This window comes from Meriones unguiculatus, chromosome 1 (genome assembly GCF_030254825.1).
Source record: "Meriones unguiculatus strain TT.TT164.6M chromosome 1, Bangor_MerUng_6.1, whole genome shotgun sequence".
In the NCBI taxonomy this organism is placed as follows: domain Eukaryota; kingdom Metazoa; phylum Chordata; class Mammalia; order Rodentia; family Muridae; genus Meriones; species Meriones unguiculatus.
The window spans coordinates 64,749,052-64,770,460 of record NC_083349.1 but is presented as its reverse complement, the minus strand read 5'-3'; the positions used below and the strand labels follow the sequence as shown (position 1 = coordinate 64,770,460).

Below are 21,409 nucleotides of genomic sequence, written 5' to 3'. Positions count from 1 at the left end.
TAAGCCTGAGCTCTGTTTTCTGTCGAAGCTCTCTCGACTTTGACACCTATATACTGCCATTCTCAGGCTCCCTTTCCTTGAAATGCAGACTCTATCCTTCCATTTCTCTCCGCATTGCATTACATGCACTTGGGAAATATCTCCTCTTCTATAGGCTTATTGCTGATGACACTGATGCTTGCTTTATGAAAGGTAAGGGTGTGTTTTTCCTCTGCTTCAACTTTTACTTTTTCTCTTAGTTTCCAGGCTGTGAATCTCGAGGGACTGGAACCAACTCTTATTCCCCTCCCGCTTCTTCACAGTACAATTTTTTTCTTTTTGTTCGTGGCTTTTAGCAAGCCTTAGCAAGTGTTGATTGAGTTAAATGTGCAAAATTTTCTAGCTGAATATTCCTTCTCCTGAACAAAGCCCTTATTTTCCTAGAATTGCATAAGTTCTCACTCTTGAATTTCTTACCCCTCTAAGGATTAAGAAAAGATCAATGGTATCATTAAGCTTCTATTCATTGTTTTATGCCCATAGAGTTTTATCAGGTCAGATTCTCAAAGGATTCACCACTCTCCCAAAGAATGAAAATGTCTAAGTTGAAAAGTTGGATAAATACTTGCTGAACCAAAGACACAATCTGGAACATGAATATTTCAGGGGAAGGCGGCATGGTTATTTTGCTTCTTTTGACTAAATTTGGAGTACAAAGAAAGTAACCCAAACCAGAACACCTATTTTTTATCTAACCGTTCAAACTCCAGATCTTTTGAGACTCTATAATTCTTTGTCCTTGTATTGGCTTCAGTCTTGAATCCACCCAACTGTTCTCTCGCAAGCTGTTGGAGTAAGCAGATAGATGGCCTTTTTAGTAAGACAATGAAGAAAACTCTAGGCCCACAGGAAGCTGATGAGAGAGAAGGAGGTCACAGGCTTCAGTCTTGTCCCAGTCTGCTGTCCTCTTCATTGAGGCCTGGCTTTGCTTACCAGAAACAAGACAATGGCCCTCCTCAGGAGACAGAGATCATGGGCATTAGCATGGTAGAGCATTAGCTATAAATTCTCTTCAGGTGCCAGGCACAATTATAGAAACACCTGCCTGACCAGGCCTGAATTATGTTGCTTGATCGACACAGATCCTGCCATCTGCTTTATTCCAATATTGAGTTGCTGAGCATTAGAAAAGAGACTTTGGAATCTTGTGGCATAGATTGCTTATTCTTTAGGAGCTCGAGGCAAGGCTCACCTCACCTCATTTCTCTTGAGACTTTTTTTATTTCCAAAGAGAGAGGGAAAAAAAAAGAATATAGATTATGAACAATTAAAAAATAAATAGGTGTATTCCTATTCAGTGTTTTCTGATGTTTTATTTTTTAACTTTTAATAAATACTTTATTAGGTCTTTCAGAATTTAATACAACACATTTTGATTATATTTGTCCTTCTTTTCCCAACTTTTCCAAGACCCACTCCTTTTTTTTCTACCCTTCTAACTTTGTTTTCTTTCCACTCCACCCCCACCATCAAGGCCAGTATATGTTTCCCGGCTCTTTGTGGTTGTATAGCCTTCTACTGGCTTGTGGTTGCCTTATCATGGGCTATCTTAGTGAAAAAACAAACAAACAAACAAACAAACAAAAAACAAAACAAAACAAAAAAACACTCTCCCTCTCCTCTCCAAGTAACCCCCATTTACCAATAGCTCCTTTGCTAGGGGTGAAACTTCCTGCCCACCTCCCTTCTCCATGCTGAGATTTTGGTCTGGTTCAGTTTTGCCCAGTTTTTGTGCACGCTATCACAGCTGCTCTGAGTTCTGAAGTATGACTGCCCTGCTGTGGCAGAAAGACACTGTTGCTTGTTGTTAAGCACCACCTCTGGCTGTTGCATGGTCTCCATCCAATCTTCCAGGATGATCCTGGAGCAGGTAGCGGCGGGGATGTGTTTTATGTGTTCCGTTTAGAGTTATACATTCCACAACTGGCCAAGGTACAGAAAATAAGAGATGCTAGCATGTTTCCATTTTCTAAGATATCCCCAGAAGAAGGTGTGTTAAAGGCCAATGGTCAAGCCAAATGTCCTGACAGATGCACTAACATACTCACACTGGGGTTAAATTTTTTAACTTAGTAAATAATCAGGAAAAACTATATTTATTTCCTTAATTAAAAAAAATAGCAGAAAATTCCAGCGCTGCTATTTAGAAAGTGAACACCCATTTTCATCCTCTGCATTGTAGCATTTATGACAAGTTTGCAAATATATGCTGGGCAGAATTGCCTTCCCAGGAAGGTGATCTAAGGGTTCCTTAAATGCTTGAGGTTTTGTTTCTAAATTATATTTTATGTTAACAATGAAAAAATACTGTCATATTCAAAGTTGTTATGGGGCTAATAATTTGCCTAATAGAGACTGCCTGTGTATTAACGAACAGTTTCTAAATTAATTCATTTTAATCAAACTCAGAAAGAGCACTTGCCCACCTGTTTGCTACAGAATGTTTTTCACTGGCTTTTCCTAATTTGCACTGGACCTGTCTGTTTATTCATGCATATACTAGTGTCTCTATTTATATCTACAAAAGCTTTGTTTTGTAATACGGAGCAGAGAAGGTTTGAGGCTCTGAGGGAGTGAATTGGCATTTTCCTGTCACAAAGTTCTCGGTGACAATTTCTCACCTCTGTGAAAAAGAGTAAGTGGTCAGAGTTGATGGAATTATTCGGCAAAGCATTTGGAAAGCTCTGGACAGAGGGCTGCATTAGGGTCCAGCCTGATTTTATCTCTGCAGAAAACCTTTACTCAGTTCCTTAAAGACGTGGCCCTTTCCCATACAGAAATCTGAGAATGGGTGACTACCACACATGGCTCAGCAGGTGGGTGCTACATTTTATTTAAGTATGAACAAAGTAAGGTTTTTTAAGGCAAGAAAGTGAAGGGGAAAAAAGTTTCAGCAAAAAACAGGTTTCTTGTGGTAAGAGGAGTTCTGAGATTGGTTAGAAAGGATAGTTATGATACTGTGGAAAGTTCCAGAAATAACTTCCTGTTGAGGACTAGATATATTGTTAAGTGGAAGTTATCAGCTCACAGGTTTTTTTTTTGGCTAGTTGCTATTCAAACATCTGCTGAGATTCGGAGTGGTAATAAGAAAGTTCTCATCAGGATTAGCATTTGCTGTTTTAATCAGGGCTATCTGGGCACTGTGAAATCAAGATGGAGCATGAAATAGGAAGCTTACCAACATAACTTTATGTGAGTGAATGTTTGTCAAAATAACCTTGAATGGGGAAGTGGAGCTGGAAGATAGCTTCACAGTAATGTTCCTGGTATCTGAGCATAAGGACCTGCGCTTGGATTCCCAACACTCTTGCCAAAACCAGACATTGTGGCTTGTATCTGTCACACCAGCACACGGGAGACTAGGTAGGCATACCCCCAGAGGTCATTGTCTAGTCACTAGCAGAATCAACAAGCTCCTGGGTTAGGGAAAGATGCTGTCTCAAAAACTTAGGTGGAGAGTGATGGACCAAGTTACCTAATGCTGCATGTTTGCAGGTCTAACCTCCTATCCCATACACAAACACATCCACATAACACATACACACATACCACGTACACCTAACACACATATCCACACACAAATTCACACACACACACACACACACACACACACACACACATGAACACAGCCACATCATCACACACACTCACACACGTCATACACACATCCACATCACACATACCCCTACACACAAGTCCACATGTGCACACACACCACACATCTACATCTCACACACACACGCGCGAATCTGAAAACATCCTTGCTTCCACTGAATTTATAATTTAATGACATATACTTGAACTAATAAAATCTATACACAAAAATTGTTTATGGAGTGAAAATAAATAATCATTTATTATTTAAGCAGATTTTACTCATGAGTATGCTGATTTCTTTAACATCGGAAAATATGCAGAGCTGTAGGAGGATAATACCAGGATAGGCAGACAATTGCATTTTTCCACGTAGTCTCACTCTGGGGCAGTGATTTGGTCTGTGACCATTTTAACAGGTTAGAATTTTGTCAAATAGCACCACTAATCAGAAGAGAGAGACAACTGCCCAATAAATAATTTAAGAGTGCCCACATACCCTTGCATCACTGAACTGTTTGGCAGTGAGCTGGTGAGTGGTGCATACACCCAAAGGGGAAAAGGAAGGGAAGAGACCTCAGGTAATCGATGGAACACATAACTGAAGGCTGGAAGCTCACCTTTCCTTCTTGCTCTGATTCTGAAAACAGAAAATTGCATTGGTTTGAACAGCTATGCTGTGAAATGTTACAAAGGATGCATCTCCTCTGCAGTATTGATAAACTGCCGGACCGTATCACTGGTGTTCAGTTTTACTAGCCCAGCAAGAGGAAGCAGGGAACAGATTTCCACCTCCGCGCCCCCAGGCTCTGGGAATTGTTTAAACAATCCCTACGTGTGTGGGCAGGTGAGCCCGCACCATTTCACACTGGGTTATAGGGATCCCACTCCCAGGCACCCCTGAACTCCCTAGTCATGTGAATGGGAGCCATGGCCCGTGACCAGTTGAGCGTCATTATTTAGTTCACTGCTATATTGTATCATAGGAGCAACCACCTAGAAATGCTCTCTGCCCACACTCCCATTTTCTTGGTGGGGGATTTATAGGACTATTTGGCAAAATCACACTGAGGTGGAGTCACAACATCATTCTTTGTCTTCAAACAAACAGCCACCCTGCTGCCACTGATCAGCATTCCCGGGATGGCTGTGATTGAAATTTAGCACTTAGAGTGACTTAATTGGCACAGGGATCTGTTCAGCATATGCCCCACCACAGGCATGCCATCTGATGTACCCATAGGGTGCCCCACACCTCACGCATGCTCACGTCTTGCTGAAGAGGGAGTTTTGCACAGATTGACGGTGGCAGCTCCTACTGTAGGTTGGGAGAAAGTGGCCTTAGAGAACAGATTTGAGGGATCTTGGCTGGCCTTCCGGTTAACCTAGCTCTCTGTTTCCTAGAAAGGAGTCCTAGCTAACTTGTTGTGAAGAGTTAAGGATCATTGACACTCCTGCCTCCTAAATAAGGCCCTGTGCCAGTAACCTGGAATTTGGAAGGATTTAGCATGCTTGGGCAGCCACTGCCTCAGAATTCAAGGTTAGAACATTCTGTGCTCAGTGTAGCTATAATTGATCCCAAGGTCTTCAGAGAAAATCCAGGACACTGATGTGAATGGTTTCCTGCTGGTTGCAAACACTGTATAGCAGGGCCAAAAGTTCTAGGGCTAGGGTGTTGATACCAGAACAGTGAACAGACTCAGCGCGTTCCTTTCCCATATCTGAAGAGTTCATAGGTGGAGAAAGAACAGTCGGTGGTTAGGAGCAGGTTGCACTGTTCAGTGTCCGCAGGTGCCCTGAGGCTTGAGTACTCCAGGAAATGAGGTAACGTCTTGTCTTGGTCACAGGTACCCAGGAAGTTTGTCTTATCAAAGTGCCATGATGACCAAGATTGCCAGCAACATGGAAAAACAAGGGTCAGGCCTCTGAAAGTCCCTTTTTTTTTAAATTTTTGAAAAGGTTTTGCACTGTTTGGATCACAGTCTCCAAGCTTTCCTGTGCTCTTAGTGTTCTTGTCTAGCATGAGGGAAAGTCCTAAATGATCAATTAATGTTTGCTGCATTCTGAACAAATGAGTTAAGCAGTTTGATTTCCTTTAAGTGAGGCTGGAAACAGGTAACAAATGAAAAGGGCCTTTGCCATGGAGCTAAGGGGAATTTCTTTGGGGTACGTTCTCTCCCAGAACCTGTTCCTAGTCTGGAGGCTTCTCCATACCCAACTTTATAGGTCTCAGGGACCATGTGTCCTAGATCCCCAGGCACTATGTCATTGCTTTGCCCTTCTGTAGTATAGTAGCTTTTATATGGCTTTGAAGTCAAAGGAAGCAGTTAATCAAATTCACAAAGAAGAAAACAACTAGTGCTGAAAGCCCTGTGCTAATTTATATGTAATTTTTACTTAATTCCATTCTTATTCCTTACAGCAATATTTATCAGGAGTTAGCATTGCCCTCTACTGCCACTCTCAGAAGGACACACTGAGGTTCAGTAATCAAGGATGGTGGACTATGGGGTCTGGTTTTGGGAGCCGGGGACCGTACCATTGTCCTTTCTTGAATATTTACTGGGGGTGGAGGGAGTGAAATTGAAGTGTACATATTTGACAATTTTATAAGCATCCTGAAAAATATTAAGCCCACCAGGGCAAGACATACATGGACAAGCAGGAAGCACTGGTTCTGGGGAGGCTCTGAGAATGGTGGGCTAGGCGGCTGGCCTGAGATGATCAGCACCAGGCTGCCAGCCCTTCCCCAGCCTCAGCAGCCTAGCAGTAACAATTCATTCAATTATGTTAAGCGCCCATTAAAGGAATCCTAAGCCCTCCCCTGGGCCATCTCAGTTCTAAGAGATTGTAATTGTTTGAGACTAACGGTGATTTCTTCTTCTGCCTTCAGGTGATCCTCATTTTGACAAAGCTCTATGACTATAACCTGGGGAGCATCACGGAGAGCTCGCTTTGGAGGTACGTAGATAAATTAGGCCACTAATCACTGCGTTGTTTAAGCCTGCTCTCTGCTAGTGCTGTCTCTGCAAGTCTCGATTTCTGGTGGGGAGGCTCCTGGTTATTCGCATGCCTTCTTTTCTTTTCATTGTTTCCTCTAGAGAAGGGATGGGCTTTGTCTACTGGCAGGCCAGAGAAATGTCGCCTTCTCCTTCTCAGGGAGACTGTTGTGTGCCTCTCCTCCTGAAGTGCTAATGTGTTTTGATTCCCATGGTTCTCACTGACCTGGAAACTCTTGAGGAGAGAGGGGCTGGCTTCTCATTGGAGAAAGCAGCACCTCAGCCTCTAGGTGTGTGGGAAGCAGCCTTCCTTCCAGGCTTCCACAGTTTGCTGTCCATGGTGCTGCAGCTCCCAAGTAGTTCACCGGCTGAGACATTTGAACATCTGTATAAGGTTATCTCAGGGATTCATGTTCATTTCACCCACATACAAATAGTGTGAAAAGGTTTCTGTGACAAATGAATGGATGCAAATCGTTTAGGGGCAGACTATCTCATGAATACCCAAGATGCTGTTATCAGTCTGTAAAATGGCTTTTTCTTGTTACTCCAAGTTTTGCCCTTCTCATCAGTCTCCTCAGCCTGTACCAGGTGGTGATACCTGCACCACCCCCTGCAATCCAGGAGACAATTGTCCCTGGGTAGTTACTCCCACCTTATCTGATAATGCCTGAGAGAAGATGGAGCTTGTCTATGTGAGATCCAGCGGTCAGCCAGAGCTCATACACAGCACTGTAGCTGAAAGCATGGGTGCTTTCATTGGTGCCTTGATTATCATGGACTTCTTCGGCTAGTGCCCAGCACCTATCGCCTCATTTAAATTCAGAAAGCCTTGATCAGAATGTTCATGACTCAGTAAGTTTGCGTCTCTTTGATAGCGTGCATTCATAAGAATAAAAGCCAACTTTCCCCTACACTGAATCTGTCACAGGCAGCTCAGAGTGTGCATTAGGCAATTAAGAGGCATGTAGCCTTGTCTCAGAGAGGTAGAGGGCTTCAGCAAGCACAATGCTCCAAGTGCACTGTGGCAAATACACAGAGGGACACAGGAGATGGTGATACTAGACCACTAAAGCTCAGTGTAAGCTTGCTTCCTTCTCTCTGTTAAGACATTAAGAGTGTGTTTTCCAATCTAACAGAGGGAGATTTATGAAATAAAAATGGTGATTGCCAACACAGTCCTGGAGAGGCAGAGACTGGATCATTACCAGTGCTTGGTAACCACCCAGACTAGCCAAATAGGTCAGTTCCAGGTATAGTGAAAAACTATTTTTAAAAAGGTGGACAGTGATCAAGGATGCATCCAGTAAGTTGACCTCTGCTGTCCACACAGAACAAGCACACTTGTGCATGTTCATACCCAACACATACGCATATACACAGTCAAACACACAGAGAAACTTATGTATATATATAATAGTACATATACATATATACATACATATATATATATATATGTAGGGTTTTTTTAAATGCTGAGGTTCTGATCAGCATTTTTTTCTACTTCTGAAAAGTCCTAAGCAACTGAGAAATGACCACTAACCAGATCCAAACCTTCAGCTGAGCCCTATTGCTTGAAACTTCTACCAGCTAAATAATCAAGAGTCAAGTGTCAAATGCCCTCTGGGTATTGGAGTAGGTGGGGGCCAAGAGGCAGTTGACCTTGTGCTGCTGTCCTAAGGACTTAAAGCTTTTTGGATGTATGAGACAGGAATGACAAGCTACCATTGTACCCAATTAATGAGATTTACTCCCTGGTCGTGCTGCCATCGATTGTTCCTTAATCCTAAAGCAAGTTGCTGATTTTGTTTTGTGTGGAGTTGTTGTTCTCTCAGGGAGTCAGTCTGAGAAGGGCTGGGCGAACTGACACAGAACAATTAACTGCACCTGAATACCAACTCTAACTGGTGGTGGATTAAACATTGCGATTTGTGGGGAAAGCTGGTTTTATCATTTGAAGCAAGATAAGCTTAAAGGTTGAGATAAATAAAACGTCAAATCGAGATACAGTATCTGGGAGAAGAAATATATTCATCTCTCCCCTCTCTTGTCCAGGGTAATCAGTACTCTGCCAAGAGAGGCTTAGCTGCTGAGGAAGAAAGCCTTAGGCAGTTCTGACTGAGATACACACATGTGCTATTAAAGGGCCACGCGCCTACAGTGCTCTGTTGAAGAGGCTTACTGTTGAGGGTGACTGGCCAAAATCAGTGCCCCAAATCCCACTACTGGATGGCAAGATCTTTCCTCTTCCCACTCCAGAAGCTCCAGGGGTGCAGCAAAGAGTGGCTTGGACTGATGGGTAAATTCCTGCTCTGCAGAGTAGCTTTCCTACAATGTCCAGTGTTTACTGAGCTGTAAATGAAAGGCTATGGAGTGTAAGTAAGCACTCCAAAGATGATGTGTGAAAATGTCCCTGCATGGGCGTTCCCCTCATTAATGCATACCCAATGATGTGGTCAACATCTGTGCTTGTTCTCTGTCACACCACCACCCTCCAAAGCCTGACAGAGCTAGCTGCCTTCTCACATAATCCATTACCACCCTTTCCAGTCAAGATTCGTCTGAGTTTCCTAACTTCTACTTTCAGGTCATATCTCGATCACATGGCAGTGGTTTTGGTTCCGAGACTTTCACATTTGTTTTATTAAGACTTAATTGCCAACTTTCTAAATCAAGGAAGTGGTTAGTATGTGTTCTATGATTCATTCAGTGCAGTGATGCCTAAGCGCAACTTGCCACACAGGCCCAGGTTGGTGTTATTAACAGTTAACAATGATTTCGTTCAATGTTTAGGGCTCAGCTTAAGTGTTCATTGATACTCACCAAATAGGAATAATTTTTTTGTGTGTGTCTGCTTGTTTAAAAGCATAGGAGTGTTTTATTTACTGGACTCAAGCAGCCTGTCTTGTTTCACTTGTCAATGAATTGAAAGTATCTATAAAGACAGTTAATTTTTCGGTGTGTCTGAGTTATAAGTGCCCAATATGTGGAATATGCATATTGAATTAATCTAACTCAAGAAATGTTTTCTAAGAAGCAGGAGGTATTTCCTGTGCAGTTATTTTTTAATCAACCTTATAAAGAACAGCCCAAAAGTGAAGCTCAGGAAAATTAAAGAGCAAACTCGCTGATTGTGTGATTATACAAAGCTGGTCCTTTTCTGTTTTCTTAATGTGCACACACCTGGCTTGTTTACCTTTATGGTGTCTCTTCAGTTGGTCTCCTCAATATTAGTTACAATGTATGGACGTTTAGAAGCATACTTGTAGACCTGTCCTTATATTTTAATAACTTGATCTCTATAAGTTACCAAAGAATTCTAAAATGCCATCACTATACTCAAACCTTCACTTATAATATAAGTTAAGTGTCTTACACTATAAGTGTAAGGCATTCTACTTCATAGGAATGACAGTGCCCATGTCCAGTCTCAACCAGATCTCTGGAAACAGAAGTCAGCATCTGAATACACAGTGCACAATACCATCCCCAAAGACAGGCATCATCATTTGTGCACAGCTCTATCTGGCATTGCCACACTTCTGTCTGCACACCCAGTTTCTTCTGCTTTTCATCAAAAGAGCAGATGTTGGAATAAGATATTCAGGAGCAATAATTGATTGAGAGTGTTTTTAGGATTTTACTATGATTGAATGATATCAATACTTGTTTCCCTCAGTGTTTTTCTCTCACTATCGTCTAATAAATGTGATATACAGTATCTTTTCACAATGTTGGATCTGGAGTCTTGTGGGCTGCCCTGCTGATCATACATACAATTGTCTTTGTATAACTATCTCTTTTTAATGCCATAGTGCATCAAGTGTCTTTGTCTTCTAATGGTTGCCAAATGTTTGTTTACTTCATTCAGTTCAAAAAACAAATACCACAAATTTCTATACCATCAACCATACTCAGTAATAAGTAGAGACAAAATTATGTGTGATAAAATTTTCTTTTTTCCAGAAACTCAAAATCTGCTTTTCTGATGAAAAGCAGAAACTTGGTGTATAGATAGAAGGATGGGAATGCAAGATAAGGCAGTGGACAAGTTACTGATGTCTGTCTTTTGGGGTTTGATCTTGTACACTATGTATTTAGGCGGTGATTTCCATGCGCCAAGGTCTGATTACAGTGTAAACAAGGGCATTGACATTTCTATGAAGAATCTCTTGTATCAATGTTGTCTAAACAATGCCCCCAATTATCTGTTTGGCTAATAAAGAAGCTGTTCAGCCTAAAGCTGGGCAAGAGAGAGTTGGGTGTGGGAATTCTGTTTTCAGTCAGGGGTCTCAGGTTATGGAAGGGGAGGGGGAGGAAAAAACTGAGAAGAGGAAGTAGTCACAAGATCCTGTCCCTAACAAATGAGCCATTTTGAATTGTAACCTGCTAGGAAGGTAACATTAATTTATTTTCAATAGTGTCACTAGGTATATAAGCCATGCTCCATGGCAGACTCCATGGCAGCAACACAAAACAGACACTGTATTACTGGTGTGTGCATTTTGTTTTGTCTTGCTGGTTTTTGTTTTTGTTGTTATTTCATTCTTTTTTATTTGTTTGTCTGTGTTGGTTTTTTCGGTGAAGGGGAGACTTTGAGCATTAAGTTGGGTGGATAGAGAAGTGAAGATGACCTGGAAGAAGTTGAGGAAAGGAAAGATTATGATGAATATATATTGTATGAAAATCTATCTGTCCATCTATCTGTTTGTCTGTCTGTCTGTCCGTCTATCTACATTGAGACAGGGTCTTCAATGTACCTTTGTCTGTCCTTGAACCCACTATGTATTCCAGGTTGGCCTCTAACTCACAGAGATCTGCCTGACTTTTGCCTCTCAGGTGCTTGGATTAAAATGTGTGCTACCCAGGCCATTTTTTTTAATTGTTTTAAAAATAAAAATTGTAATCACATATTGTATTTATTGTATACCATATCAAGTATATTGTAATTCTCAAGTAACTCATAAAATCTATTGAAGAGATAAAAGGAATGGTATATGTATTATTAAAATCTATATTTGGATCTTAGAGTTATTTACATCCTAAAACTTTTATGTTCTAAATATTTTATATCCTAAAATTTTAGTGTAATGCCCTGTCTATAAGCAAAACTGTTTTGAAGATAATGCAATATGATCTTGTGATATTCAGACATGTTTCACTGCAGGAGGAAGAACATACCCCAAAGCCAATTATAAAAATCCCAGGTTCATGTAAGGATACAGGCCCACTTAGCTCCAGTGCCCTCAGTATATGCCCCATGTCAGTATTTTGGTGAAGCTGTCTGTGTTCTACTGAGTGATATTTTACATCTTTCTTGCCCTTAAAGACTAAGAGTCTGGACTCTCAGCTCAGTATAGCCCTGTACTCCATGTTGATTGGCATTCTGCTGAGTTCTCCATTTCTCCTTTTAGCTAGTAATAGATAAGAAACACAGAAAAGCAAACAGCATCTCAATGAGTTAATAACTTTATCAATGCAAGCCAAGGAAGTATGTGCAGAATATTTTGATCCAGGAAGCAAGCAACTGACATTTTGATGTCACACAGCTATAGATTCAGTTTTCATACTGTGTGGTTAAATCTTATATCTATGGAGTCTCTTGAGGTATAGATTACCACCCTGCTGTCCTTTTATAGACAAATGTGCATGCATAGGTCCTCAGAGAAGTTTCTTCTCATTTTGTCCTTTGTCTAATTACATCAAATCTTAAGCTCACTATGAATTGGTAATCAAATGTGGAAATGATTTTTTTTTTAGATTAAGACACAAAGGATATAAAGAGTACTTGGATACTATTTATTAATCTGCCTGAAAACTGGGTTTAAATATTTCTTGAAAATAATTAACACCCATTTTTTTCTTCACTTTTAGCATGAATACCAACTTGTTAAAAGGCCATTCTTGCATTCTGCATCACTAAGCAAGTCCTCGATTCTTTCTGCCATAGCTTTTAATAGCTTTCATATATGATATGTCACAGTCTGTAATGATTTTATTAATTATTTCTATTGTCTGATGCCACCATTAAAATGTTTCCTGGTACAAGAGATCTGTGTGTCTCTTCTTGGAGCCTAGAAAAATGTTTAACAAATAGAATTTCCAGTGAGATTTAGCAAATTCATAGAATATTCAAATAAATGCTTATGTAGATTTATTTTAGATGGTGTTATTTAGATATGAATAACCTGACCATTTCATGTAAGCTTTTCACAGTTTAGTGGGGAAGACTGATAGCTAATGAGAAGTTGTTTTAATATCAAAAACAACAATAATAATAATAATAACAACATTGATTGAAATACAGTTGTGTCTGGGAGGGAAAACTTCTAGAAGAGATGAGCAGAATCATACAGAAGGAGCAGCGATAGCCTGAGAAAGAGGTCTTTGAACTTATTGGATACAAACTGAGTTCTCAACACCTTCAGGTGCTGGTGTGGAGAAAAAACATACAATTTTGTTCTGCAAAAATTGATTTGTTCAAATTCTTCTCTAGTAAGTATCTTAAAATGTATCCCAGAGATATAATGCATTTTTGAAAAGGTAGAGACAAGGGGAAAACAAATGTTAAGAAAAAACTATTGTACATAGAGTGTATTACCTTGTGATCAGAAACATAAATGTGCAATAACCAAAAGAATGGTGATCAGTGAAGTAAGAAATAAGAAAAGGTGAGTTGTTAAGGCAAGAAAGGATGGACTATGGAAGGTGGAAGAGGCATTGTGTAAATGTTTATGTTATTATGTATGTGTATCTGTAGGCATGGGTGTACAGTACCTGTGGAGTTTAAAGAACAACTTTATGGGAGTCTGTTCTCTCCTTTACTGCATAGGTTCCGGTGAATTGAACTCAGATAATCAGTCTTGACAGCAATAACTTATACCCAATGGCCCATCTCATGGACCCTTGCATGCTGTATATTATGAATTTGAAATCACAGTCCTGTTAGATAAGTGAGAAGGTGGAAAGGGGAAGCAGTGAAAGTTACTGTCTCCTTGTTTTGGGATGGTAGGTGGGGTGCTTTGAAGAGGCTGCAAGTTCCTTTTTTACTTGTTAAAGCTGAGGATTTTAACAGTTCTGGTGGAAACTTCAGTGGGTTGTATGTATGACTTTGGAGCATAGGCAAGAGGTCTAGCGTAAGGACATATATTTGAAGAACTCCTATGTAAGCATTTTAAGTTTTGTTAATAGGTTAGAGGAATGTGTAGACAGTGAAAGGAAGAATGGAAGGCACCAATCATGAGCCAAACTCGGGAGCCTAAAGCTTTGAAATAATTGAACGTGTAAGAGAATAGAACTGAGGCAGGCACACCCACATTGATAACACAGAACAGTGTTAGAGAGATGGTTCAGTGGTCAAGACCAGGTACTGCTCTGGGAGAGGACCCAAATTCAGCTTCCAGTACCTACATTGGGTGCTTCACCGTCCTGTCTTCATAGCTAGAGCTCCAGGTAACATACCTCTCTCTCTTCTAGTTTTCTTAGACAACTGCATTCATGGGCGCACACACACACACACACACACACACACACACACACTCACACACACACTTCATATAGTTTAAAAATAAAAAGGAAATATCTAAATAAACAAACCCAAAACAGAATACATACACACACATTAAAAAAAAGTGTTTGTAAAATGGATACTAGATTGGTCAGTGTAGAGGACAAATGGCCCAAAAGAAGTAGTGAAGGGAAAGATATATTCCACTGGACTGAGAACATACCCATGACTGTGAATATCCATTGAATCCTACTGTTGGTGAATATATAGTAAGGTAATGAGAAAGGTTTTGGGGACAGCTCTTTTGAGGAAGACATCATTAAGAACATAAAAGGAAGAGGTGTGTTTGTGTTAAGGAGATCATCAGCAAAAGGAATGATCTCTCATTCTATTGTATGTACAAACCTAAACATGTCTGTGTTTTTAATTGATAAAACCAAGACGAAAAGATTGAAAACATGGGATAATACAGAATTTAATACTAGAGAAGGCTTTCACAGATGATCTTCTAGCCATACTTGATCTAGGAGTTATGATAAGGGAAGGCAGATTCTTTACCTTGCAGAGGATACGAGTACCATCACATGTTAATCACATTCACTGAGAAATGGAGCAGAGTGTGTTGAGACATCTCCTGCCATTCTGGTGCCTAGTGAGTGGAAAAGCCACTGAGCAGGTGTGGATAGCAACTGCCTAGGGGCAGGTCAGTGCTGGGATGAGTTCTCTTAGCCCCCAGCTGGGCTTCCACTTGGGTTAGTGTGACTGAACTTTTCCTCATTGATCTCTGTGAAACATACAAGACAATCGTAGGTTTCGCAGTCCTCGGAGGCTTTGAGAAGAGAATGAAATGTGTTATAGGGTTTGAGGAGTTTTGAGTGATTGGGAAAGGATTCTTGGCTGAATATAGATGAAAGTGAAGCAGAAATAGGAGGAAAAAATACTGGAAAAGTGGGATTCTCACCCAAATCCAAGCATTTTTAGACGCCAGAGAACACTTAAAGAGAAACATCCAAAACGATCTTGCCTTTTTGTCATGGGACTCGCTCCTGTCGCTACTTGACCTCTTCCCCAACTCTCTTTGCCCCAAAACACAATGTTTGCATTCTCCCCCCATTCATGGTTTAATTTATGGAGTATCAGATGACCTTGATTGGTTTCTGCTGCTCTTCAGCTAGATGCCCTCCTTTCTTGACCATCATCACTGCACTTAATAAAACCCTTGAGAAAGGAAGAGGACTGTGTACTCCAAGTGCAGTAATGTTTATAGGCTGTACAAAAATGACAAGTGGTCTTAGAAGGCCATTCTAAATGTAAGGAGCCTGTCCTTAAGTTTTAGTTTTGGACAGGTTCGGCATGAATCTAAGCTTTGTTGACTTAATTGTTTTAAGGAAATAGAGAATTCCTTTTATCTATTTTCTTTTCTAGAACTGTATTTTTGTCTCGTAGCTTTCTACTCAACACACAGTAAACAGGAAACTATCAGACTTTTAATAATGAGGGCTTTTATACTTATTTGGTCATTATTTGAAATGGTTTGCCCCCTATATGATTTATCTAATAAATTATACTAACAGCATGTATGGTGGTTTGAATAAGAATAACTCCATAGGTGCATATATTAGAGTGCTTGTTTCACAGTTGGTGGAACTGTTTAGAAAGGATTAGGAGGTATGGCCTTATTGGAGGAGATGTGTCACTTTGGGTGGGCTTTGGGATTTTAAAAGCCCATTCCACCCCCAGTTAGCCCTGCTCTGTAAGATCTCCTCAGCGTCTCCAGTGCTATACCCGTTTGCTTGCCATGATGATCATGGACAACTTTAAACCTCAAGAGTCATGAGCCCCAGTAGACATTTTTTTTTTATTTTATTTTTATGTTTTCTTGGTCATAGTGTCTTATCATGGCATTAGAAAAGTAACTAGCACTGTGTGTTTTGTTAATTCCAAGCTCTCCTGAAAGTGCTGTTAATATTTGCATTTAACTCATCCTCAAAAGAACTCAGGAGACTGGTTCAATCCAAACCAATTCACAAAGAAGTAAACATCAGAGACTCACCAGGAGGTGATTGATCAGACATCTGACTCAGGCAAGGTCCCAAGCCCAGGCTCTGAACTCACAGGAAACATCTGTGGAAGCTCCTCCATAACTGATAATGAAATACTGGATGTATATGAACTCATTATTGTTCCACTTCTATTTTTCTTGAATGTATTATTTTTTGAACATTTTTGTACTCTTACAGGGAGCATTTGGGAAGCTGCATATTACCTCATTCACCATTGTGCCCTAGAACCAACTACTATTCTTGTTTCATAGCAGATAATCATCATTTTAATAAATTTATTGGAGAAATATTTCTTTTAGAAATCATCTGTCGTTTGTTGATTAATTAATTGATGTTAAACTTGTTTCATCTTACATATCATGGGAAATCAAAGGTTTATAGAAGTTCATTTATTCAAATGTCAGGTTGTTTTAATTTATTGTCAGTGCACATGTGCAAGGTGACAGATACTAATTTCATCTCAGCATGTCAATTGATACTGTCATGCTGTGTGGCTACACCTATACTCCCACAGGTGCGGGAAGCTGAAACAGTGTAAAGGGAAGCCAAGCATAGTCAACTAGCTCTTAAGAGGTCTTTCTGCATAAATGAACAAATGCCCATTGGTTTCTCGTCCCGACTGCACCATGTTGTCACCTGAGAATTCGCAAGGAGATCATAAAATATAGCTGTAGACAGCATTCGTCTGAGAGGCCAGCAATGGGCCTGCATGTCAGAGGACGGGGGTAGGCCATGCCAATCACAGGACAATGGTGATGGAGGCAGAGCTATTGGAGAATTTTAGAAAGCCCACCATTATTTTTAAATAATTTATTTAACTTTATTTTATGTGCATTAGTGTGAAAGTGTCAGATATCTTGGAATGGGCATTACAGACAGATGTGAGCTGCCGTGTGGGTGCTGGGAATCGAACCCTAGTCCTTTAGGAAGAGCAGACAGCACTCAACCACTGAGCCATTTCTCCAGCCGAAAGCCCCTTTTTTCTTTCAGGTGAGGTTTCTGATATACTGTTCAACCACAAATCAGGTCGCACACTTTCAGCTCTGCTCTTCTCTTTCCAGAGGGACATGGCATAGCGAAGAGTTATTCCTCAGCACGACTTTCTTTCTCTCTCCTGCTGGGATATATTAGCAAGGTCGGCACCTTTGGTTTATTGGCCTCCAACAATCTGCGATTGCACGGGATTATGACTCCTTAGCTTGCAGAAGCTGGAGATGCAATCAATTCATGGTGCTTTTGGGCTTTTTTTTTTTTTTTTTTTTTTTGTGTGTGTATTTATTTCTGCCAGCATTTCTGGGGACAGAGACTTAAAAGATCTTTTTGGAAAGAATTTATCTTTGAATATCCTGCTTCATTGCACTTTCAAATAAGAACACTGAACAGAACCAACGTGAGCTCTGCTCTTATTCTTGGCTTTAGCAAAAGGTAAGATGACATCATGAAAGTCCATCTTCTCCACATTCAACACTCAGCCAGAACATAATCTAATCCAAAATACATATCCTTTGAAGTGACCATGATTTGGAGTAGAGAATAAATTTGTTTTTAGCCCGGCAAGGAATATTTTGTCTGGAAACGTTTGGAAGCCATTTACATTTGTTGTAACACAAATTTCACTTAATTTGCCATCATTTCAGTTTCCTCAGTTGCCCCCTGCTCACCTTGTCATCATTCTCCAACAGTTGGAAATCTATCACTTCTGACCTTAAAAATCAAAACAAAACAAAATGAAAATTCAAACTATCTACTTATTTCCAAGTTGCATGGGGGCATTTTCTCTTTAGGGTGGAAGAAAGTTGTTAAAAAAATCTGTCTTTCCCTTCAAAACCCAACAATTTAATGTCCAGTATAGGAGCGCAACACCTTTTGGTGACCAGCGAAGGCCATGGCCCATAGTACATACTTGGCTGTAATTACTGATACCAAGGACTGCTGGCCTGAGGGAGCTCTGGCTTCCGCATGCCATTGGTTGACAGCTCTCCAGAGATTGCAGGCTGGTGCTGTGGGGCTGAAATTACACAGGAGCCCATAGACTCTGCTTGTAATTGCTGCTTTGTTTTTTTGTTTGTTTGTTTGTGTTAGGTTTATAGTAGTTGCAGAGCTGATAGAGTCTTATCCCAAATGGTTCCCTGGTTATTCATTCATGAAGCATTGGAAACGCAGGATAAAATTCTCTTTCAGTGACCAGGAAGTATGTGTGTTTGGGGAAGAGGGTGGAACATTCAGCTCCTCCGTGAACTCTGTGCAGTGGGAGCATCTGAGGAGTGAGTATTTTGACAGAGCTGACTGGCTCTTCTGTCCTTACAGCTGATTGACTCCTCTGTCCTCACAGCACGGCGGTCTCAGGGTTCGACTGTTATACATGTTCCTCACATCCTCCAGCTACAACTCTGGACATATTCAGACTGACACGTGGGGCCATTTCTCCTACTAAACTCAGTGTAGCATGGAGAAGGCTGGCATACAGTTAGCAAAGTTGCTGTAAATGCCGATCTATGGGTTAGGTCTGGAATAGACCTTTGTAGACCACAGCTGGAAGAGGCTGGATTTGGGTCTTCATTCCTGAACATCCCAGGCCTACTTTCTTCCTTGATTTGGTATTATCTATCACTCCCTCATCTCTAACCCCATAAATAACAATGCTGCCCAGAAGGATACAATGGGCTCTTTTTTGTCCTATGGAACAAGAAGTTTGAATACAGCATCTTTTCCATGCTACACAGGCACTCTACTTCGGAACTATCACCCTAGCTCTTTTTGTTGCTCTTTTCATTATTCCTTAATTTTCTCATTTCACATTTATCACTTAAAAAATCTACTTAAAACGCCTTCTTCCTAAACTGAAGCAGGACTTCCTTTTACCTGTGCCTCCCAAGTGACTGAGACTACGGATCTTTGCCAGCAGGCAGGATTTCCACATGGATTCTTTGTCAATATGAAAAAAAAATAGATTGAGTTAGTTATTTAATTTAGTCAATGCTTGGCTAATATTTCCATCTCCGGGCATCTTTTTCCTTGTCCAGTAAGTGGGTTTGTTAATAATTCAGTCTATTTGGTCAGAGAAATAAAACATGCTCATTTAAAATTCAATGGAACTTCTGTTGCATTTATCCTGGTGATTAATTTATCAGAACTGTTGTTGTCACAAAGGATAGCTGGTGAATTATTCTGTGAAAAATAACTTTCCTACTGAATCTGAGAAGTCTATTTTAGTTTCCCATAATGCTTTTAGCATTGAGTCTTCCATTGTAATCAGTCACATTTTCACTATTGGTGCTTCTTCCCAAGAGAATGAAACTGTAGCTTTCCTCTAGGGTTTGTGTTTAAAGTCTACTGCAGAGGCATATCTGATATATGAAGGGAATCAGAGGTCAGTAAATCCCTGAATAAGATCTATGCTTTCAGCTTTTCCTGCTCATGGAGACTTTTCTCCGAAATATAGATTAGCTCAGAGAGAAAATATACTACAAGCTAGCAGGAAATCCTTAAATGTGACAGTTCTTCATTCCTAGCATGTCCCATGTGTTCTTCCTGTCATGAATTAGCCACTTGCTGTGTTGCTATGACACAGTATACCCAACAGAAGCAACTTGACAAAAGAAGTCCTGTTTTATGGCTCATAGTTCAAGGGTATAGTCCATCCTGACAAGAAAATCATGGTAGCAAGAGAGAGAGGTGGCTGTACTTCTGCATCTGCGATCAGGTTGTGGAGAGCAATGATTGATGAGCTTAGCTCCATTTCAGCTCTTTATTTAATCTTGTACCCCACCCATGCATTGGTACTGCTCATACTTACAATGGACTAGTTAAGCTAATATAGGAAATCCCTCAAGACATGCCTATAGGCTTCTTTCCATGACAATTCTAAATCCCGTGAAAATTAGAATGAGAGTTAAGCTTCCTGGTGCTGAAGACATCTCTGCCGTACCACCACAGAATTTACTGGGTTAAAGAAGAAAGTTGCCTTGTGACTTTCTAACAAATCCAGGCTCCCGTCTCCATGCGAGTGGGCTCGTCTCTGTATTTCATCTCAGATTTCTTCTGTTTATTGGGAATGCGAATCTAATGAAAAGAGTGAGCAATTACTCCGTTGCTTGGCTTTAGAAAATGACATAGCTAAATGCCCACGAGATTCCTGTCAGGATTCAGGTGGGAACAAGAAGGTGAAATCTCTGTGAAGTTTTGTGCCAAATGTAAAACACTGTCGGCTTGAGGCCAAGTCAAAAGATTGGAGTGAGAGCGAAGTGATTTTGAGCAATGAATCAGTATTCAAGAGTAGTTATCTCTCCACACCCTATTGCAAAGATCACTTTTGCAGCTTTTCAGGTGATAGGCAATAATGGCTGGCATTCAGATACACTACAGTCTGATGGCAGTAAGGGACGTTTATTCAAAAGAATTGAGTTTACAGGCTGCTAGTTCTTCAGTTTAATTTTTACATTTCAAAGTACGTTGTAGAAAGGTTAGAAATTGGAAATGGAAATTGCTTTACGTACTTGAGTTTCCCCGCATACTTTTGCAAATAAAATCTAAACAGTAAGCCTTCTGAAATGATCACTACATTGATGAGTCCTTTGAAATAGCATAATCTGTACATATTGAGGCTGTGTGAACATGTCTAGAGATCCAATCTTTACATCAACCACTACTGTGTAACCTCAGGTAAGTTGTCATATATTTTAGAACCTTGGGTAACTCATGTATCAGAAAAATATTGAATTAGACCAGTAATTTTCAACCTCCCTAATGCTGCAACCCTTTAATATAGTTTCTCATGTTGTGGGGACCCTAACCATAAAATCATTCTCATTGTTATTTCATAACTATAATTGTGCTACCTCCATGAATTATGATGTAAATATCTGTTTTCCAGTGGTTTTTGGCAAACCCTGTAAAAGGTTATTTGAATCCCAAAGGGGTCGCAACCCACAGCTTGAGAACCACTGTGAGAGATGCACTCCGATTAGACAAACTGATTGTCAATCTAGCCCCAGCATTACAATTTTGTAATTGTTATCTAAAGTCTGCCTTGCTTACAACAGATGCTGTGATGCATATTGGCAGTGTCAATGGAAAAAACATGAGTGATCGTACTTCGCTGGGATTTTCCCATTACATACTTCTACCATTAAATGTTAAGAGTTGGTTGATGGCATGCTGAAGCAGATGAGCTGACTCACAGTGGCTTGTCAAAGTGTGACATTTCA

At 40.4% G+C, this 21,409-nt stretch overlaps 1 protein-coding gene across 6 annotated transcripts in view; it reads left to right on the top strand.

Annotated features, from left to right (window-relative positions):
* Sorcs1 (sortilin related VPS10 domain containing receptor 1) overlaps positions 1-21,409 on the top strand; it is a 510,611-nt gene that overhangs the window by 185,994 nt on the left and 303,208 nt on the right. For all 6 annotated transcript variants that reach the window (XM_060390928.1, XM_021648752.2, XM_021648751.2 and 3 more), the window contains exon 2: positions 6,527-6,594. In XM_060390928.1, the coding sequence (XP_060246911.1) occupies positions 6,527-6,594 (68 nt within the window). The remainder of the gene's footprint in view (positions 1-6,526; positions 6,595-21,409) is intronic.